General features: G+C 36.7%; 1 protein-coding gene across 8 annotated transcripts in view; it reads left to right on the top strand.

The window, feature by feature from the left end:
* The window catches only part of myt1b (myelin transcription factor 1b), an 83,068-nt gene extending 68,111 nt beyond the window's left edge, over nucleotides 1–14,957 (top strand). For 5 of the 8 annotated variants that reach the window (XM_015606214.3, XM_022677335.2, XM_022677334.2 and 2 more), the window contains 5 exons: nucleotides 2,132–2,353; nucleotides 3,394–3,485; nucleotides 3,580–3,683; nucleotides 4,694–4,837; nucleotides 5,870–14,957. In XM_015606214.3, coding sequence (XP_015461700.3) covers nucleotides 2,132–2,353; nucleotides 3,394–3,485; nucleotides 3,580–3,683; nucleotides 4,694–4,837; nucleotides 5,870–6,013 — 706 coding nt within the window. In that variant the 3' untranslated portion in view covers nucleotides 6,014–14,957. The remainder of the gene's footprint in view (nucleotides 1–2,131; nucleotides 2,354–3,393; nucleotides 3,486–3,579; nucleotides 3,684–4,693; nucleotides 4,838–5,869) is intronic. The other 3 variants (XM_022677332.2, XM_049486475.1, XR_007441600.1) reach the window with 2 other exon arrangements.
* The last annotated feature ends 4,508 nt before the right edge of the window (nucleotides 14,958–19,465 follow it).

A 19,465-nucleotide genomic window follows, 5' to 3' on the forward strand; every position in this document is an offset into this window, starting at 1 on the left:
AATAAATAAATACTCAAAATCCAAATCGTCTGTATTGGTTGGCTGTGCAAAAATGTGAACACCCCAAGTGCAACAAAGGCTCACCTTATTTCTTTGTCTATAAAGGTCTCAGACCTTAATTAGCAATACAGCCCTAAAGAATGTCACCATCAAAAATGTAATAACATTGGGCTGAATCAAACTTTACAAACCTTGTACAAACCTGAAAATGAAAGAAATCAATGCCTAGAAGTCTTAAGAAGTCTTAAGAAGCAATTTCAGCCTGTGAATCCCAGTCAATTACAGTGTGGAATGTTATTAACCTTCTAGGTTTGATAAAATTGCATTTATCTTGATGTTTCTGTTAATATATTTGCGATACTACAGCGCATTTGAGAAACTTGTCTTCTGCCTCCTGCCATGTCTGATTAGTGCATTTGTCTGTCTATCTGTCTGTCTGTCATGTGCCTCTTATATGTTCACAATTCATGGATTTGTGTGTCAGTCTATGTGTGTTCACATCTTCACATCCATCTAAACTGACCAATGGACACTCAGGAATAGTTATATATGAGAAGAAGCAGAAGACGAGTTTCTTAACTTTGTTGTATAATTATTGTCACAAAGATTTAGAAACGTTCAATTTTAAGAGTCGCTTTAACATGTGAACCTCAGGGGAACTGCGGAAGTCAAAAAGTAGGATCCCAAAGGAAGGATTGGTAATATGTTCTTTTAAGAACCTTTTAAGGAAAAATGGAATTTGACATTTTGTTATCTCACAGTCCCCTGGTAAAAATATCATAGAAAAAGTTTGCCCTTGCATTGGATAAATATATTTATCAACCATTTGGTCCTTTTAAAGTGCTTTCATGAAGAAATAAATATTAATGCATCTAATTATACCACGGTTAGTTCCGACCCTACAATGTGATTGGCTGACAGGCATTCTGTGAGTGCCATTATCAGCCGGTAATGCACATACAGGTAACTTAGCAACGATGCAGCGCTTACAAGCCAAACAGTGCAGCTATAAACAGAGAAGCAATGGAACTATTTTAACTTGCTGAGTTTTTATAACCAATGTATTTTCTCATCCTCTTTAATAAATTTAATAAAAAAGCGATAATGAAACTGTGGTAAAATCACAATAATACACTCGAGGTTTGTTCATTATAGCACTTCCTCTTGTGTATTATTGCTTATATATTTATATATATTTGGTTATTTATTGGAAGAGCTCATCTGTAAGTAGAACTTTTACAAGCTGTACATCCAAGATGACCAATAAATATCTCAGAACTAAAAAATGAAAAGAACTAAAAAACATTTAGCTGCTTTAAAGGGTGTGACTCTATAAGTTGCCCAAACTTTTGCACATGCCACATAATGGATTTTGATTTTCTGTATTTTTATGTTATAAACCCTACAGAGCTACAGAGGCTGTGTTTACTAATTCCCAATTAAAAGTAAAAAAAATGATGTAATTTGGCCAAGTATCATTATGTTTGCAGAAGACTATATACTGTATACATTACATAGTTTATAATATGTTTCATACTAGCTAAATATATAATATATGTTCACCCTTTTAGCAGATTTCTCAACAAACTGACAACCACTCTAGTACACTGTAGTGTAATGCAGTTTAGCTCTCCCAGATAGAAGCTGGCTGCACTGCCAGAAACAGATCTTAACTGTATGTGAATGTGTTGTTTTTTTGCATGCATGTTGTTTCCTTTTTGGAGATGTAAGGCCAGTGTATCAGGCAGTGTAAAGTACTGCTTGCCCTCTGTCTGCTCAGATATCACCTTGTTTTTCTCCCACGAAAATAATTCAATAATTCATATGAAAAATTGGCCGAGAGTCCAGAAACATTAACGGCTCTGTGATCTTGGTGCATGACGAGGATACTAATTGCGCTGTTCAGGGCTACGTTAAAAAAAGAAAGGGTTTAGCAGTTCCAAGCGCAGAGCTAATCGGCGTAATTGAAGGGACAGTTTCAAGGTGATATTTCTGACCAGATGAATGCTCTTGCTGTTAACCTCTTGGTCATCTGACCTGACCTTCATATACTCATCAAAATCATTATAAAAAAAGTACTGCCTCTAAACTTCCCTTCACTTTGTTTTTGCTCTATTTCTCTCTCTCTCAGGTGTCCAGTGCCAGGCTGTGACAGTCTGGGTCATATCAGCGGGAAGTATGCGACTCACCGCAGTGCGTACGGGTGCCCACTGGCTGCCCGTCGTCAGAAGGAGGGTTTGCTGAACGGGACGCCTTTCTCCTGGAAAGCCTTTAAAACAGAGGGTCCCACCTGTCCCACGCCAGGCTGTGATGGATCAGGCCACGCTAACGGCAGCTTCCTCACACACAGAAGGTACAGTCCTGCACAGATGGTTAACAGTGGAAAACACCCTGAGGTACACTTATGATGTTTGTGTAGTCTTAATAACCAAATATGTGACTGCTTAAATGTTTCATTAGCTAGTTAATAGGTTCTTCAGATTTGTAAAAGACCTTTGAATGGATTTATGGCACCAATATGTTTATATATTATCTTTGTCAAGCAAACACCTTAAAACCTGAAAAAAAAAATATATATATAACATTACAATGATTGGACTGTTAGAAACGTACTGTATTCTCTGAGTGGTCCAGCGGGCTAAGGCTCTGCCGATATGTTCGAATCCTGTTCATGCAGCTTGCCATCAGCTACCGGAACCCTTATAGGGGGAGTACTAATGAGTGAGTTGTGTAATTGGTCGTGTAAATTGGGGACAAAATGGAAAATAAAATTGAAATAAAATTATATATAAAAAAAGAAATGCACTGTATGCACTGTCCTGTTAAGAACCCCTTTCCTTCTACTATAATGTTGCCATTTTGGATTGCCTTAACCCATTTTAGTTTAAACATTTGAGCATAAATAACACAGCCTTCAAACCTAAGCCCAGTCAGCTGTACCATAATACAAAGAACTCATACAGAAAACCATAAAGAAATGAATATACATTGAAGGTGAGTAACTAGGAAAAGTGGTTTATAAAGGTCACCACCAGTATAACTTAATTAAATCAATTCACCCCAAGTCAAAATAAGCCCAAAGGGTGATCTTACACAAAGGAACTAAGTGTAATTATTAACTATTCATTTTTGAGTTAGTTTGACTTAATCAAAGGACAAAACCTTCCTACATTTCAATGGATGTTTGTGTAAAAAAATAATTTGTTTATTTTTTTTTTTTTGGGCTTATTAATTATGACATATTGACACAAAGTAAATAATCACTGTCAGAATCATGTTATGTAAAAAAATAAAAAAATTGAGATTGTGTTAAATTTATATAGTCTGCCCTACAGAAACAGAAGCCTATCTAAGATTATTTAATTACATTTATATTTTGTTTCTTTTCCCCAGTCTCTCAGGCTGTCCCCGGGCCTCCCTAGCTAAGAAGAAAGCCAAGTTTCCTGGAGAGGAGTATCTGAGCAACAAATTCAGAGCGAGTGATGGTGAGAACACATTATTTTTATGATTATTCTCCTTATTAGATATTATCATTTATTCTTTAGATATTAAAATCCTGTTGTGTTTTTCTCTCTGCAGTGCTGGATAATGACGAAGACATTAAACAACTCAATAAAGAAATCAGCGATCTCAATGACTCCAACAACGAGATGGAAGCTGATATGGCCAACCTGCAAACTCAGGTTAGCCATTCATTTTATCATAGTACATTTTATTTTAGAGAATAAGTCAGCTTTTGGACTGCTTTTGAATATATCCAGAGATAAATAGGTTTGTGTGTTTGTTACATTGTATATATTAATTTTGGTTTCACACAATTTTGGTTGCAGTTTAGTCAGCAGAATAAAGAACGTACTACATTCTTTCATCATCACCTACACTTGGATTCCTTTAAATTCTGTTTATAGATAAGGGTTAATCTACAGTTACAGTAGATACAGGAATCACCAGCGTAATCTGTAATGCTCATACTGTGTGTGACATGCAAAGAAGGGGGATTCCAGTTTTTGTCACAGCAGTAGTTCTTTTTCTTCTTTTTTATTGTTTAATGGGGGACAATACCCTGCCTCAACATACCTATATTGGTTTATAAATCTGAGAAATATGAGAATACTGAAAGTTGAGAGCATGCATAGGCAGAGAAATATGAAAACTGAGCTCAAATCCAGCTCTTTTCCTTCATAGATTCCTTAATCTGGTTTCTAGACTGTACACTTATCTAAAAAATCTGATTTTGAATGTGAATGTAGACACATTCAGTTTAAATTAAAATGTTTTCAGACTGAGGTTTTCTGTACCAGACCACTTAAAGTGCTTTTTCGACTAACTGGTTCTGTTTAGGCTTAAAATAACCTTTTCATTGTTTTTCAGTGAACCAGTCCATGTTTTTACCAGTTGTAGTGGAACTGAGAATACGTCATAGGAAATGTCATCAACAGAGCTCTCAGCTTGCACTGAAAAACCTACTAATCTTTGATTCTAGCTGGGAATGAACTTTTTGGGTTCCAGTACCTTTTTTAATGCAGAAATGCACCGAATGGTTCAAAATTAGATCCAAATCCGTAACAGAGCTCGTTTCACGTTGGTGGAAAAGCCCTTAGAATGACATCAAGTTTAGTTCAACTCTTTTAGCACCATATAAACAAATTGCAAGTGGCATTATTTATATTTATATGTGTGTGTTGCCCTGTAGATCTCCTCCATGGAGAGGAACCTGAAGAACATCGAGCACGAGAATAAGATCATTGAAGAGCAGAATGAAGCGCTGTTTATGGAGCTGTCAGGACTGAGCCAAGCCCTTATTCGCAGTCTGGCCAACATCCGCCTGCCACACATGGTGAGCTACCCCCCTGCACACACACACAAATACACCCAGCACAAGTCTGTAATAACACAATCTGCCTCCTTCACCATAATGGATGCGTTAACCCCAGCAGCATTAAAAAGGTTTACTTGATTGGTTATTGTTTTTCAGTGAATGGATTATCACATTTTACACACTATGAGGTGCACCGAATTATAAGGCAGACTATCAATAAATTAAGTAAACAAAACTGTAATTCTTAATAAAAGCATTTTCTTTTAAAGTCAAATGAGCACTGGATGTTAATCTATATAGATTTCTCTCCTGAAAAGTGTTTATTTGGGTGAGTAAAGCGCTTTTGTTTATTCATAGTAAGCTTAGATTTCCAGATATCCACAAAGGCTGGGTGCAGCAGCATTAGCATTAGCAGCTAACCGCTAGCGCTAGCTGCAGTTAGCGGCTAATGCTGCCCGACAACACTACACTGCGAAAACCTGAGTGTTCCGGTAACCCAGGACAATATAAGTTAGCAGTTTGTCTGTCCCATGTAGCTTGTTTAAACACCGTAAAAATGCAGGCTACAGTCCGATATACTCACCTCTGAATGATGAAAGAGCTAGCGCTTAGTGCGGTTAGCAGTTAATGCTAATGCTGTTCCAGCAGTGATTGCCAGGGTAATAATACTAACCTCTGACTAAGCGCTAACGCTTAGTTTGTTTAGCAGCTAATGCTAATGCTGCTCCAGTCTTGAGTCTCTGTGCTGGAGAACTAAACTGAAACTCCTGTATAAAGCTGTACTTTACTGGAGTAGCTTTACTGCTCATTACAACCTGGCTGCTAAAATGTATACATAAGACACACCGGATTATAAGGCACTGACGATTTTTGGGAAAATTAAAGGATTTTAAATGCACCTTTAGTGCAAAAAATACGGTAGCTGAAATGAGACTATTTATGCACTATTAATTCAGAAAATTATATTGAATCATTGAAACACTGTGACAGATTTGTTTTACACACCTTTACACCTATCTCTTTTTGTTCTCTTGCGCTATTGGATCACAGCAGGAGCCAATCACCGAGCAGAACTTCGAGAAATACGTGAGCACCCTGACCGACATGTACACCAACAAAGACTGCTACCAGAACCCAGAGAACAAGGCCCTGCTGGAGACCATAAACCAGGCGGTGAAAGGCATTAAGGTTTGACTCCTGCCTGTGGGGGAGGATGCCCCCTAGAGGCGCGGAGGAGAAACAGCGTACGCATGTAAGGCCGAAGAGAGGGCGTGGTACGAGCGGTACACACAAACACACACAAATACAAATACAAAAAGGGCATTCAGGTTGTTTTTTTTTTGTTTTTTTTTTTGTTAGTTGTTTTTTTTTTGTTTTGTTTGTTTGTTTACTTCTTTCGTTTGGTTAGTTTGGTGTTTGTTGGTTTGAACAGCCTTCATCCCAGGAAGCATGACGAGTGTGATGAGAAAAGAAGATACATATATATATATACAAAACGAAAATATATATATATACACATATTAATATAAGGACCAAAATCCACCACAGAAAGCTGCTGGATTGGATGGATGGAAGGATGCGAGGATTGAAAAAAGGACAAAAGCTTTTTTTTTTTTTTGCTTTTTTTTGGCACCTTTCATCTTCAACTCTGGCATTTTTAAGATGGAAGGAGAAGGACGAAGAAGAGCACCCATACTTCAGCATCTGTCGGGAGACGACAGAGAGACTGAGAGAGCGCTTGTGGACGAAAGAAGAGCGAGAATCACCCTTGTGTTGCCTGTGGGAGGCTGCTGCCCCTTTATCACAGCAGATACACTCTCACACACAAACACACACACTCAGTGTAGTGAATGATCTTATCCACAGGCTGCTGAGAGCCGACATTGCGCTCATTATAATCCCCCCGGAGTAAAACAGGTATGCAGCATTTTACTTGTTCTCCGTGGGCTTTGATTTGGCACTAAAGCAAACTGGAGGAAGCAACACAAAAAAAAGAAACCTGTGAAATAAGAAAAAGCTAGAGCTTTCTCTCTCTCTCTCTTACACACACACACACACACACACACAAACACAGTAGGGCTTCACAATATGGCCAGCAATATACAAAAAAAATTCAGCTGAAACAACAATATGATTGGCCTGCATTGTTTTGTTTAAAAAATTAGAACATTTCATCAGAAATCAGAACACCCATAGAAACTCATCTCATCTCGCTCTATGATTGGTCAAGAGACTCGCAATGCATTATCCTTATTGGCCACAGAGTTCTACACCCTTACATATCGCAGCTTGCTGCATATTATTAGTACTGTCAAGTAAGCCAGCACCATAATATCGATTACAAATAATATACTGCTGTTTATTGCATAGCACTAAATACACACATATACACACAAATTCACACAAATACACATACACACATTCTCATAATCTCATGGGGAAAGTCCAATTTTAAGGCCTTTTTAAGTTAAGTGTGATTGCCCATATCTGAACGTATTTATTTATTTATATATAAATTAATGATCTGAAGTGCGTACTGTCAGCAGAAGCACTGGTTCTCTTCTTGTTGTTCATTTGCAATATTTATGCTCATAAATAAATAGTAATATAATTAACATATTTTTTTTCCTCCGATCCAGTCATAGATAGTTCTATTTGTTATATTTATGAAGAAAAAAAAAAAAAAAAAAAAAAGATTGCACTTCTTTTTTTTTTGGTGAATAGTTTTTTAATTATAACTATTACTGTTATTATTACTGTTGTTTGTCTAACCTTAGTTTGTTTATTCTTATTTATTTTATTTTATTTTTTCATTTTTATTTGTTTTAATTCACCTGTTTCTTTCCCTAAAATTTTAGAGCTGAAAAGTGCTGAATTCCCTCCATTTATTACATTACGATGAGAAAAACAAAAATGTTTAGAAAAAGCTACCATCCATTTTTATACCTTATTTTTTCTTTGTGGATAGATTTTGAAAACTTTTTTTAAGTGCAAATATTTTTAACTGCTAAAAAGTTTTGATAATTTTATAAGATTCATTTTGTCATTTTCTTCTTTTTTTCTTGTTGTTTTTTTGTTTTGTTTTTTTGCATTACGTTCCTTTTGTTTTGTTTTTTTCAAAATCCTGATACACCCAAGGCTTATGGAGAATTCTAATTCTAATATGTATTTATTATTTATTCAATATTTATGAACTAATGAACTGTGATAAGGTTGTACTGTATATTTATTTTGTAAATGTGACGTTTGTGACGACTGAGTCTGAGTAGTCTCATGTTGAAATAAAGACGCATAAATGACGATGATGATGATGATGATGATGATGATGATGATGATGATGATGATGATGATGATGATGATGATGATGCTCGGACGAGAGATGAAAAAAAAAAACAATGTTTTGTCATCGAGGGTCTCCTTAAAATGCCAGCAACACTTCCTATGGGAATGTAAAGACAAAAAAAGAACAAGAAGGAAAGCAATTCTGCTGATTATCCTGTGCGTTCCAGCAGGAAAACAGGAAATAGAATCTTCTGTGGATCTTCTTTCACTGACTTTTAACTTGTCGAGTTCCTGGTATGGCCCAAGATGTTCTATCTGTCCCGGAATGGTTATTATATATATATATATATATATATATATATATATATATATATATATATATATATATATATATATATACAGTATATACAGAAATACAATACATATACTGCTGATGGATTATTTTTTCTCTCTTTTGACCTGTACAGACATTCTGGATGATATATGGACGATGTTTTATTCTTGTTTTATTTTGTTTTATTTTATTTCGGTTGGGATGGGGATTGGGAAGAAGGGATAAATGGGGTAGAAGATTGAAACATAAAAAACTTTTGAAGGAGGGAAACTTTTGAACCACAGAGTCCTTACTCAGCTAGTGTCCGATAAGCATACACCCTTGTAGCCTTATTCTTGATTCTTTTTATTTTTTGAAACGCACAAAGTGCCACTAACCCACGCTTTCTTTACCGACTCCGCCCATTCAGCGACCACACCGATCTCGAGTCATGTGACCGTGGCATAAAAGATGTGTGGTGTGGTGTTCGTTACAGTTGCCTTTATTCCTTTACGCCGAGATGGCCATAGCTACACTATATATACATTCTGTATAAAAAAAAGACTTAAAAACTATATATAGAATATAAACATACATATATTTTTCCAGTGTAATTGTTAACTCTTTCTCTTATTGTAGCTTATCAGAGAGATGATATCTTTTGAAAAGCTGTATTACTACCGATAGGAGACAAAATATCGAAACGAAAAAAAAAAAACGTAAAAAAAAAAGACCCATTTTACTGTGGTGGCAGGATACCATGTGTTTTATAATATGTAAAGGTACATTTCTAAAATCTACGGATGCTGAGGTTGTTTGTAAAGTTTCCTATTCCTTGTTTTTGGTCCACGGTTGTTTTGGGGCTTTATCTGTGTATCATGTTATGCTCATGTAAAAAAAAAACGGGACCGTGGTGAACCGTGATGAAGAAGAAGTTGAAAAAAAAAACGAAGAGATAGTCCGTTCTTAGCCTGTCGTAGTGTAAAAGTTAAGTAAACGGTCGCAGTCGTACCTGTGAAGATGCATCGTAGTAACTTCATGGTGGTCCTGCTCGTAGTATTGTTTGGTGTTGTGTCAGTTCTGGGACGAGCCACGCAGCCTCTAGATAGATATACTGTATGTCTCCAGCGCCAACCATGACACCAAAAGTAGTGTGTGATTCATATTAGCGCGTTTGTGAACAATGAACGTCGTGCCTCCTTATCAATATATCGCCAGAACGTCACTCTCGTCTCCAGCTAGAAGGCCGTGCTGTAGAAACGGTATCGTTCGTTAGGTGTTTTTACAGAAGAAGCAATGTACCGGACAGAGAGCTTGCGTGCACTTTCGAGATTGTTGAATGCCAGCTGATGAAGTTTCAGCCAAAACTTTTTTGGAGTTAAAAATACTAGAATACTCAGAAGAATATTAGCTCCATTTTAGCTAATGGATGTCTATCGATCACACCAAAAGGAGTGGGACAAATTGCATATGTCTTTTTACATGTTTGTTTGTTGCTGTTGAGTGTAATTCTCTGTATTCTGTCCGTGAAATGTAGAATTCCCTTTGAGTCAGCTTTGCGGGAGATTAAGATCGTACAAGATTAAGGGCATTTTCACACCTATACCTAAACGGACAGCGATCCAGATACTTAAAACAACCTTTGAAAAATGGACAATAGGTGCTAGGCTTACAAGAGTTGTAAGGGACAGGCAGGGTCAGTAACACAGTGAGAGCAAATATAAACAACATACCAGAGAGTACTCAGGAAAAGGAGGGTCATACCTAAAAAAATCTGTGACAGGTCCACAACAGGTACTTAAGAGAATGGGCAAGGCAAAATACAATAAACGGAGATACAAAAAAGGGTCAGTAACAAAAAGGCAAAAACAATAGAACACATTGTAGAAGAGCTAGGAAAACTAGATTCAATACTCAGCACTCAACTGAGCAAACAGAGGGGTATATATACTAGGGAGGACAGGTGGAGCCAATTATTAACTCGGAGAGCAGAAACGCTGTAGCATCATATGATCAGTGAAGTCAGGGAAGTCCTGAGAAGCATTTGGGGGTGCATGCTGGGAAGTGGAGTCTTTAGAGAAAAGATCAGAGTCTTGAGCAGCCTCAGGACCGACACTTGTTTATGTCTCAGATCTTAACGACATTTAATTAAACTGTAATCAGAATCAAAGGATTGTCAAAGAATATCCAGATACTATTCGGATACAAAAAAACGAAAGTTAATGCCAGGTGCAGACGAGCTTGTAAACTTGTAAACTAGTGCATTGCATTTGGTTTGGATAAATAAAGGTACAGCAACACATTTTACAACAGATCATGTGGAAACTAAGGTATCTGTTTGCTGATAGGTCAAAGCTGTCTGGGGCAGAAGCTAGGTCCAGACAGAAGAAGGTCCTGTGTTCTGAACTAGTGAATATTTCTGTGTAATTTAGCACCAAGCAACAGCAGAGGTGGCATTCATTCACAGCTGTAGTAATATCTATCTTAGCGATAAGCCAGATTAAACCTTAACAAAACACTTAAGAGTTCGCATGAGACTTTAAACCATTAAACCAGGGTGATTACTGTCTTTACAATATCCCAAACAAATCCCACCAAAGATAAAACAAACAAACCAGAGTCAGATTTAACCAGATTAAAAAAGTGCAGGTATGAAAATGCCCTAACAGTTAAGTAATTTTGTCTAAACTGGTCTAATAAAACTCAAAGCGGTGGGCCCACTTTGGGTCAAACCCTGAATACGAAACTGAAAATAAAGTCAGAAAAGCAGAGGTTGAGCGTTTGCTCCAAGATTGCCATTGATATGCAGTTCAGTGCCTCTCGCTCTCACACCCGGAGAATGGAGGAGACGTTGGTTGCATAAATTTCTGTCCATTTCATATAATGTCAGAACCTTCCCTGGCCTCATCCTCTCCTTCTCCGTAACCTTTTCCCAGGAAAGATGTGGAGCTGCATTTGAATATGAAAGTGCTCTCAAAGGCTCTGCTTTTAGAGAACGCTAGAGGAGAACATGGAGGAGAATAGGGCTACTTTTCTGATCTGCCTGCTGTAGGACTAGCTCACCTTTGAAAAAGTATTTTTCAGCCTAATCTGTGTCTCCTGCGACTATTATTACTTGAAACCTGTTGACCTTTTCAGCAAAAGTGTATTGTAAGGGTGTTTAGAGTTAATGGGTTTAAAGCTCTCCCTAAATTTATCCACTTTTCCTCCAGTGTTGTTGTTAGTTAGGTCTCCTAACTTAGAAAGTTTAAGGATTTTTCTTCCAATATGTGCTATTACAATTTTTCAACCTGCTGCATTGTTAATGCCATGCTGTTGGACACCTCAACACACTTGGAGGAGAACACTAGCTGCCTATTTTGTTGCATTGAGTCTTGAGTATCAGGATTATGTCTGAAAAAGGCCATGCCAATTGTTGTTACTCTGGATTTGAAAATGTCACTGTTTGTCACATTGTGAGAGACACAAAAGACATTTTTTAAAATCCAATTTCGCCTAAAGGGCATCCAGACAAAAACTTTGGATTATAATCACTTATCAGACCACCTTCAGATCCAGTTTGATTTGCAAAAAAATCTGATTTTATGTGGTTTCTCACTGAACAGACTATCAAAATTAATCTGGATACAATTTAGATATTTTAAAACTAGATTTAAGCTTGTAGTCTGAACAGTCTGAGCCTTACAGACACCTACACTGGATAGTATCATACTAACTAATGATGGGAAGACCCCATATAGAATGTATTGTCCATGGTATTTGCCCAAATACTACACACTCAGAAGATTAGGTTGAAAAATGCTGAACAACTTTTTACGCTTTCTGTTACAACCTGGTTATTAGCTAGTCTTTGCTGAGTTAGATATATTGTGTTGCAAATTTGGAGCCACTGGTACCAGAAAGGAAGGAACAGTTCATGCTAAACATAGATATCTGCTTATTGCTACTGACATAAGTACCATAAAGCATGCATTTCCTGAGTTCCTGAGCCTTGTTGCATGCTGTCTAACAGTAGTTGTCAGTGATGATAAGCAGCTATACATGTTTTTATTTTCACTTATTCTGAGCAAAGTGGATTTTTCAGAGGTTTCATAATGTGACGGCCTGTTCTCTGGAGCTTCTCTCTCTTAAAGCGTTTATTTTTTTCCCCATTCAAACCAAATAATATAGATTTATTTTTTAATTGCATGGTGTGAGTTTTAGGGGGGTGAAAAATTCAGTACTGTATACAAGACATCAAAACACTTTTAACTTTGTCTATGTTGCTTGGCTATGTTCACGTCAGCTGGTGCTGCCAAATTGGATATTTAATCATGTAATCGATCTGGATTAATAGGTAATATGAAAAATACTCAAATTCTCAAATCCAAAAGTTTATAGAGTGCCAGTTTACACAGCTTGGAAATTATTGTACATATCAGGAAAATTAAATAAAACTAGTCTGTATTGGCCAATTTATTTTGATATTTACAAGATGGAAACATCAGATTGTTTGTTCTGACATTTTGTGCGTGACAGTAAGAATAGGAAAGTGTCTTAAATCGAATTTAAAAACAATCTGTTTTGCGTTCACATGCTCTGAAAGAATCTGATTTTAAGAAAAATATCATTTTGATCAACTCTCAGCCCTGTAATGTGAATGTGGCCTCTGACTTATACAGAGATACAGTATAAAGACATTCTGACAGTTTTAGTATTAGCATTAAGTGAGCTAATAGGCCTTAATGTCTTTTGTCATGATCTGAAAGTTGAAAGCATGCACTGATCAGAAATCTATAGTTTTGTCAAGATGATACATTTACACAACACAAACATATAGAAATGATCTATTTCTTACATTTGTTTGTGCACATGACTTCAGAAAATTGGCAGAAGTCAAATTTGAAAAAATCTACATGCTCTGAAAGTATCCAATTTGGAAAAATCTGATTTCTGCTACCTTTCACAGCTCTGTAATGTGAATGTAGCCTCAGGCTGATACAAAGATACACTATAAGGACATTATTTTTTGTATTAGCAGTGTGTGTGAGCTATGCTCTTTGTCATGACCAGAGATAAGAGTGACAACAGGAAATTGGCAGAAATCAGATTTGAAAATAATCTGTTTTTGCGTTCACATGCTCTGAAAGAATGAAGTTTTTAAAAATCTGCTTTCTGCCACGTTTTACAGCTCTGTAATGTGAACGTAGCCTCAGGCTGATACAAAGATATACAGTACAAGGACATTCTTTTTTATATTAGCGTTTTATGAGTTATGTCCTTTATGTTCATGACCAGAGATAAAATGGCAATATGAAATTGGCAGGAATCAGAATTGAAAATAATCTGTTTTTGCGTTCACATGCTCTGAAAGAATCCAATTTGGAAAAGTCAGATTTTTGCCGAACTTTCCGCCCTGTGAATGAATCAGATTGTCTGAAGAATCTGATTTCTGCTACCTTTTACAGCTCTGTAATGTGAACGTAGCCTCAGGCTGACACAAAGATACAGTATAGGGACATTCTTCTGTTTTTTTGTTTTGTTTTGTTTTGTTTTTGGTATTAGCTTTGTGTGAGCTAGCCCATTGTAATGACCAGAGATCAGAATAAAAAATAATCTGTTTTTGCATTCACATGCTCCGAAAGAATCAGGTTTTCTGAAAAAAATCTGATTTCTGCCACCTTTAACAGCTCTGTAATGTGAAGGTAGCCTCAGGCTGATACAAAGATACAGTATAAGGACATTCTACAATTTTAGCATTAGCATTATGTGAGCTAATAGGCCCCAATGCCCTTTGTCATGACCTGAGAGAAAAGTTGAAAGCATGCACTGAGCAGGAAGTTCGTCAAGTGAATTTGTCAGGATGATACTGGATACTGTGTTTCCCGTTACGCTGATAGAACCAAAATGGCCCTCAATCTGTGGGTGCCGTAGCCTACAGCTCTGTGGTGTTCTCATGTGTGCCTTTTCTCACATCACTTAGCTGCAGGAAAGGGTGTGTTTACATTTGGGGGATAGGTTCAAATGCCACTCAGGGTGTCTAATAGTTTCTTTTGTTGTTGTTGTTTTGTTTCTCTTGGGTGGGGTGATGGTACATGGGTGTATGATTTTTATTTTTATTTTTTCGGTAACTACTGAAATTCTTAACATTTAGATTCGTAGTTCATTCACTCTTTTTACACGAAAAACAAAAAAAATAAACAGACCTGATATCGGACATGAATAAAAAGTATTCTTCCCAAAAACCACTACAGAAACTGTGACGCTAATTCAGGTTTGCTAACTGCACCACTGGTTACTTATGTGAGGGAAAGTATCAACCAATCTGGTTATGTCAAAGGTGAAGCAATTGTGCACAGGGCATTATTCTGACAGCAGTGGGAGTCTGTACATTTGTAATAAAGAAACCGTGTCATTGTTGTATTAAAGACTATTTCCAAAAAAAAAAGGACAAAAAAAACAAGTTTGTGACTTAAATCGCAGCCAAAACCCGTCCCGCCAAGTCCTTTTTACAGAGATAAGCTATTTTTACTGGTGATTTTTGTAGCCACAATCGTATTCTCCTTTAGAAAAATGTCAAAAAAAAAAATTGGTACTTCCAAAAAAATGATAAGCACTTCCACAATAATAAATAGACTGTATGGGTTTTTGTTACTTTTGTAGCGATGGTCATTTCTTTGCTAACATGTTTTGTAGAGCGGGACGGGCGGTGGCTGTGGAGGTTTCATGGCCTCATTTGGAAATTACGTGTGTAGCTGGGTTTGGACTGTGACTGTGTTTGTGTATTCTTGTATCTGTGCTCACCCATATCAGTGTTATGAGAAAAGCAATGTCTGTTTTTTGTGGAGGCATCATTCATTTATTCATGTCAATGTTATATATGGAGAAATTGAAAAATAAATTGGAAATAACATTAACTTTTCTGAAAGAAATGTAATTGTGTGTGTGTGAGTGTGTGCGCGTGCGTATGTGCGTTCGGGTGATTTTAGCCTAAAGTTATTTAGGTGTATCTGGTGGTTACAGATGACAGACTCTGCGTTGTGTTTTTACTGGGTTTTAATCTGATAAACACAAATAAACAGCCTTTAGCTCTGGATAGGTTGGCGCATCTTCTCTCCTCTCCACTCATCTCTTTAGTTAGTATAAAAGCACATAAAAACAGAGAATAATTAGCTAGTTAGCCCGCATGCTAGCATAGGCTATGTGCTGTAGCATTAGCAGTGCACAAACATGCATATTACTAGCAACATGTTTTTTTTCAGAGTTTTATGATGATGATCTTAAAATATAGGATTATTTTGGATTGAAATCAGAGCACGTTCTGACACCTACCTCTCCATTACACATCATGTACAAAAGGGAAAAGGCAGGGTAGGGGGCAGGAAATATAAGAGGGGGAAAGGGGAGGAGCTGTCCCAACCTTGCCACTCCATATTAATATAGGCAAACATAAGGAGAAGAATTTTGGGGAATTCTAACAATAAAACCAATGTATATTTGAACTCTGTTACATAAGCAATAATACATAAGAGGGAGTGCTATAACGTATAATATTGCAGTGCCAATAGTACACGTCATAGCACAAACCTTGAGTGTATTGTTGCGATTATACCACAGTCCCATTATTGCTCATCTCATCTCATCTCATTGTCAACCGCTTTATCCGTGAAGGGTCGCGGAGGGGGGCTGGAGCCTATCCCAGCAGGCATCGGGCGGAAGGCAGGATACACCCTGGACAGGCCGCCAATCCATCGCAGGGCAGACAGACACAGACAGACACACAGACACATTCACTCACACCTAAGGACAATTTCAATCAAGTTCCAATTAGCCTGAACGTGCCGTCTTTGGACTGTGGGAGGAAACCGGAGAACCCGGAGGAAACCCACGCAGACACGGGGAGAACGTGCAAACTCCACACAGAAAGACCAGGGTCGCCCCAGCCGGGAATCGAACCCAGGCCGTCTTGCTGTGAGGCGGAAGTGCTACCCACTGCGCCACCATGCCGCCCCCCATTATTGCTGTTTATTTAAAAAATTTAGTTAAAGAGAACAAGAAAATATGACCTGTTTGGTTATAAACACTTTGCGAGTTAAAATAGTTGCATTGCTTGTAGCTACATTGTTGCTAAGTTAGCGTGGTGGCCTCAGTCAAAATTGTGGAAATTTAAGAGTACTGTAAATAAACATAAGAGCTTTACTCTCCCAAATAAACTGTTTTCAGAAAAATCTGTGTAGATTAAAGTCCAGTGCTCGTTTGACTTTGAAAAAATAATTCAAAGAATTAAAGTTTTGTTTACTTCGGCGCCTACCTGCGGCGGGACCTGTGGAATTACAAGAGTCCACCTATTACCTATTAGAGACATGGCTTTTCTGCACTGTTTCTATGGGATCCAGCGCCTCCCAATGGTGTATAATGACATCGCATTTGGTTTGTATTTGGTTTGTAAGAGCTGCATCATTGCTTGCTTACTTGTATGTGGCAGAGTAATACTTGGAGAGCTTCGGTTACAGTGCATTACTGGCTGATAACAGCACTCATAGAATGCCTCTCAGCCAATCACATTAGAGGGTTGGAACTAACTGTGGTATAATTAGTTTAAAAGTAAAATCTGATAGTGGTTGGGCCAGGGCCTCTCCGACTGTATTATTTTCAGTTCAAACTAGGTAGATACATAAAATGCACAATTTGAATATCACCGAAAAGTTCTATTATTCCAGTAATTCAATTCAAGTTTGGAGAGACATGTCATCATGAAGATTGTGTCACAGTTATGGGCCTAACTGTATGTACTCACTTTACATTTTTTTTTTACTAAACATTAGTTTATTTAATGGGTCAAAACATCATGTGGTGCATCCCATAAGATGAGTAATAGGGGTTTTATATAATTTACAGAAAAAAAAATAATAATTCAAGTACTGGCAAGAGTATGATTGTGAAATAATAGAATAAAACTATTTAAAAGAGAGAGAAATATGAAAATAAGAGTCCCTAATAAAGCACTCAGTGAAAAAATACCCCAGTTCCTGATGAACCTTAAAGCATCATCCAGCATATGCAGACACATCCTCAAAATCAGGAACAGGCAGAAAAAGACTCCACCAAATAAAACAAGCATTATTATTTCTGTAATAAAATACTAGTATAGCGTTCATTCTATTTATTAAGTGCTGAAAATGTGATTTAAAAAAACTATTTGTCATAAAAAAGTATTTAAAACTAGATAGTAACTCAGTCTGTTGACCATTTCTTGTAAGAACTTTCTCTGTAGTATGCACGTTGTCCACATGGAGACATTAGGAATTATAACAGTATTGTTATATGTTAAATTTTGTTTAAAAAGTGGGGTTCATTATTAAATTAATAGAGAAAAATATCAGTCTTTAAGTTTGCCATGCTTTTTTGGGCTCTGGTTGCCAGCAATCTACTTTCAACGCTGTTTTCATTTTTTTTTTTTTAATCAATTGGTAATCCATGCTGACATCTGCTGGTGTTCAGCAAAATAACCAGCATTGTAAACTGTGTTCAGTGTGTAATGGACACATTCACAAAACACAACACAACACAACACAACACAACACAACACACACATATCTGGTGTTTTATTTCTAAATAAAATCATATAAAATACAATTTGTTATTTAAGTAGAATGATGAATAAAAATAAATAAAATCACAAGCTTTTACCAGTTCTGAAATAAATCCTCTTTTCTTCAGTGAATAGATGTTCCTTGCAATAGATATTGGAATGTTTCTGAGTAGCTTGGAATGTCCAAAACTTCCCCCAACAAAAGTTTATACACTTCTTCTCATTCAATAAGTTTTCTTTCTTTTTATGATTTTTTTACATTGTAAATGTAATGTTTAAGACATTAAACGGAACATAAAAAGGAACACCAGCCATCTGAGCCACATTTAGCAAAAAAATCAGATTTGAGTCATTTCAGCCTGGTAATTTGAACGTAGCCCAAGTGACTCAAATCTGTTTTAAAAAAATCAGATTTGGCAAGTTCACACAGCCATGAAAAAGTCAGATCTGGGCCACAGTTAGCAAAAAAATCTGATTTGAGTCTCTTCAGCCTGGAAATGTGAACGTAGCCCAAGTTATTTAAATCGAATTGGACCCACATTTAGCAAAAAATCAGACTTGAGTCACTTTAGCCAGGTAATGTAAACGCAGCCATTGTGACCAAAAGTGTGTTTTTTTTTTTGTCCAAAATAAGTAACAAGCTGTAAAAATGACAAATGTATATATAAAGAGAAAAACTAGATTATATTACATGATATTTATTTATTATATATATCATACCTGTCAAGTTTTAGATTTAAAAATAAGGGATATTTTCCTCTGTACACTTAAAGCCGTCCCACCAGCCCAACGAAGGTTCAGTATCCCTTACATTTTAAGACATGTTTACACACTACAATTAGATTATCAGGATCTGAAATGTTGTGGACATTCCTACATGTTATTCTTTTAATACAGCCAAATTAAAAACCCTTTCTAGATATTTAAAAAAAAAAAAATAAGATTTTATGTCTTTTTTGGCATAAATGCACTCTTTTATATGATATATATTTTTTTTTTATTTAATGGATTTAAAATTGAACAAAGGGTGCACAAATTCTGCAAAATGACTGTTGGTGACCTAAAAATAGTATCTCGAGCTTTTACTAAAAGGACATGGACCAGATATATTCCATCAGTAAAAATAATCATTTTTAATTAATACTTCTTTCTTTTGATCACTCAACCCCTGATTAGTTATTTTCGGTCCTCTCCATATTTCTAGTTAAACTGAGTCACAAGCTGTAATTTTTTTTATTTTAAAAGGTTTAATCTGTGTGTTTTATTTCGGAGTATTTTTAAGCAGCTATCAGAAAAATCTCATCACAGTTTCTATGATTAGCCTACCGTTACCTTTCTTTTAGAAAAATCGCTGTGTATCCAGATATGTTTTAACATCAGCTGCTCCAACTAGCTGCCTGAACTCACAGCGACGAGGGGCTTCCCCACACTGACCCTCCTTTGCAAGCTGATTGGCTGTTTCTCCTGAAAGGCGGGACTT

The sequence above is a fragment of the Astyanax mexicanus genome, chromosome 13 (genome assembly GCF_023375975.1).
Source record: "Astyanax mexicanus isolate ESR-SI-001 chromosome 13, AstMex3_surface, whole genome shotgun sequence".
NCBI classification, from domain to species: domain Eukaryota; kingdom Metazoa; phylum Chordata; class Actinopteri; order Characiformes; family Acestrorhamphidae; genus Astyanax; species Astyanax mexicanus.